The sequence below is a fragment of the Stegastes partitus genome, unplaced genomic scaffold, assembly GCF_000690725.1.
Source record: "Stegastes partitus isolate 25-593 unplaced genomic scaffold, Stegastes_partitus-1.0.2 Scaffold2586, whole genome shotgun sequence".
Lineage (NCBI taxonomy): Eukaryota > Metazoa > Chordata > Actinopteri > Pomacentridae > Stegastes > Stegastes partitus.
In genome coordinates this window covers 15,779-17,511 of record NW_007580317.1, presented here as the reverse complement: position 1 = coordinate 17,511, position 1,733 = coordinate 15,779, and the positions used below count along the sequence as shown (strand labels likewise).

General features: G+C 48.8%; 1 protein-coding gene across 1 annotated transcript in view; it reads right to left on the bottom strand.

Annotated features, from left to right (window-relative positions):
• Positions 1-1,635: 1,635 nt before the first annotated feature.
• Positions 1,636-1,733, bottom strand: part of LOC103375417 (low affinity immunoglobulin gamma Fc region receptor III-like) — a 2,861-nt gene continuing 2,763 nt past the window's right edge. Inside the window, exon 5 of the mRNA XM_008305687.1 lies at positions 1,636-1,656. Within this exon, the coding sequence (XP_008303909.1) occupies positions 1,636-1,656 (21 nt within the window). The remainder of the gene's footprint in view (positions 1,657-1,733) is intronic.

Here is a 1,733-nt window from a genome sequence, read left to right as displayed (position 1 = left end):
GCAGTCTTGGCGGTCGAGCTGGCAGAGGTGCTCCAATCTGAGATAGATATAAAGTTGCAAGTAGTCAGGTTCTTCACAGACAGCCGCATCGTGCTGGGCTACATCCATAACAGTTCACGAAGGTTCTATACTTATGTAGCTAATCGAGTAGCTCACATTCGAGTCTCCACTGAACCAAAACAGTGGCAGTATGTGTTGACTGACCAAAACCCTGCAGATCAGGGGACCAGACCAATTCCGGCAGCTTACATAGTCTCATCCAATTGGTTGCTTGGCCCTCCTTTTCTCAGTCAGCTGAGTCCAAGACAGGATGATGAAGCAGAATCATTTGAACTTGTGCAACCGGATGCAGATAAAGATATTCGGCCCCAAGTCACCTGTCTTGTAACCAAGACCGCAGAGCAGTGTTTTGGAGCATCAAGGTTTGAACACTTCTCTGTTTGGAAGAGCCTAGTAAGAGGCATGGCAAGTCTTAATCATGTAGTCAAGTCATTCTCCAGAGAGTAAGACTGATAGATGTAAGGGGTGGCATCAATGCAGTAGGCCACTCACCACAGAGCGTTCTCAAGCGAAGATAGATATCTTCAAGGCTGTGCAGGAGGATGTGTATAAGGAGGAGCTGAGATGCTTAACTCAAGGTACCAAAGTGCACTGCCAAAGTCCTCTTGCAAAGCTGGATCCCTTCATTGATAAGACTGGGTTGATTAGAGTTGGAGGTTGGATACACAGGGCTGATTTGGAAGACCAAGAGAAACATCCACTCATTCTACCAGCTGGCCATCATGTGACCACTCTCTTGGTTCGACATTATCATGACAAAGTAGCTCACCAAGGTCGCCACTTCACAGAGGGTGCATTGCGCACCGCTGGTGTCTGGATCGTAGGAGGGAGGAGACTCATCTCTAGCATAATATTCAAATGCATCATCTGTAAGAAGTTGAGAGGCAAGAGAGAAGTTCAAAAAATGTCTGACCTGCCGGCTGACAGGTTGGCAACAGACCCGCCTTTTACTCATGTAGGGCTTGAAGTTTTCGGCCCCTGGAGTGTCACCACCCGGCGGACACGAGGTGGAGCTGCTGAGAGCAAGAGGTGGGCGATCATTTTTGCTTGTCTAAGTACAAGAGCTGTGCACTTTGAAGTTATTGAATCCATGTCAACCTCAAGCTTCATCAACGCCTTGAGGCGCTTTCTATCCATACGTGGACCTGTTAAACACCTAAGGTCGGATAGAAGCACGAACTTCATCGGTGCATGTAGAGAACTTCAAATAAACACAGACGACCCTGAGATCAAGAACTACCTGCAGGAGCAGGGATGTACGTGGACCTTTAATGCTCCCCACTCCTCGCACATGGGAGGAGCTTGGGAGAGGTTAATAGGAGTGGCAAGATGCGTCCTGGATGGACTGTTAGTAACGGATGGTGCCATCAGACTGTCTCATGAAGTCCTATCAACCTTGATGGCCGAAGTTATGGCAATCATGAATGCTCGACCTCTGGTCCCAATCTCATATAATGCCGAGATTCCTGAAATGCTCTCACCTGCCACCCTGCTCACCCAGAAGGCGAGTGTTACTCCTGCACCTCTGGGAGATTTTGAATTAGATCATCTTTGCAAGGTACAGTGGTGCCAGGTTCAGAGCTTGGCAGACTCCTTCTGGAAAAGGTGGAGATTGGAGTACCTGGCAACACTTCAGTCACGCAGGAAGTGGACCTCGGAGCAGCCTGACCTCC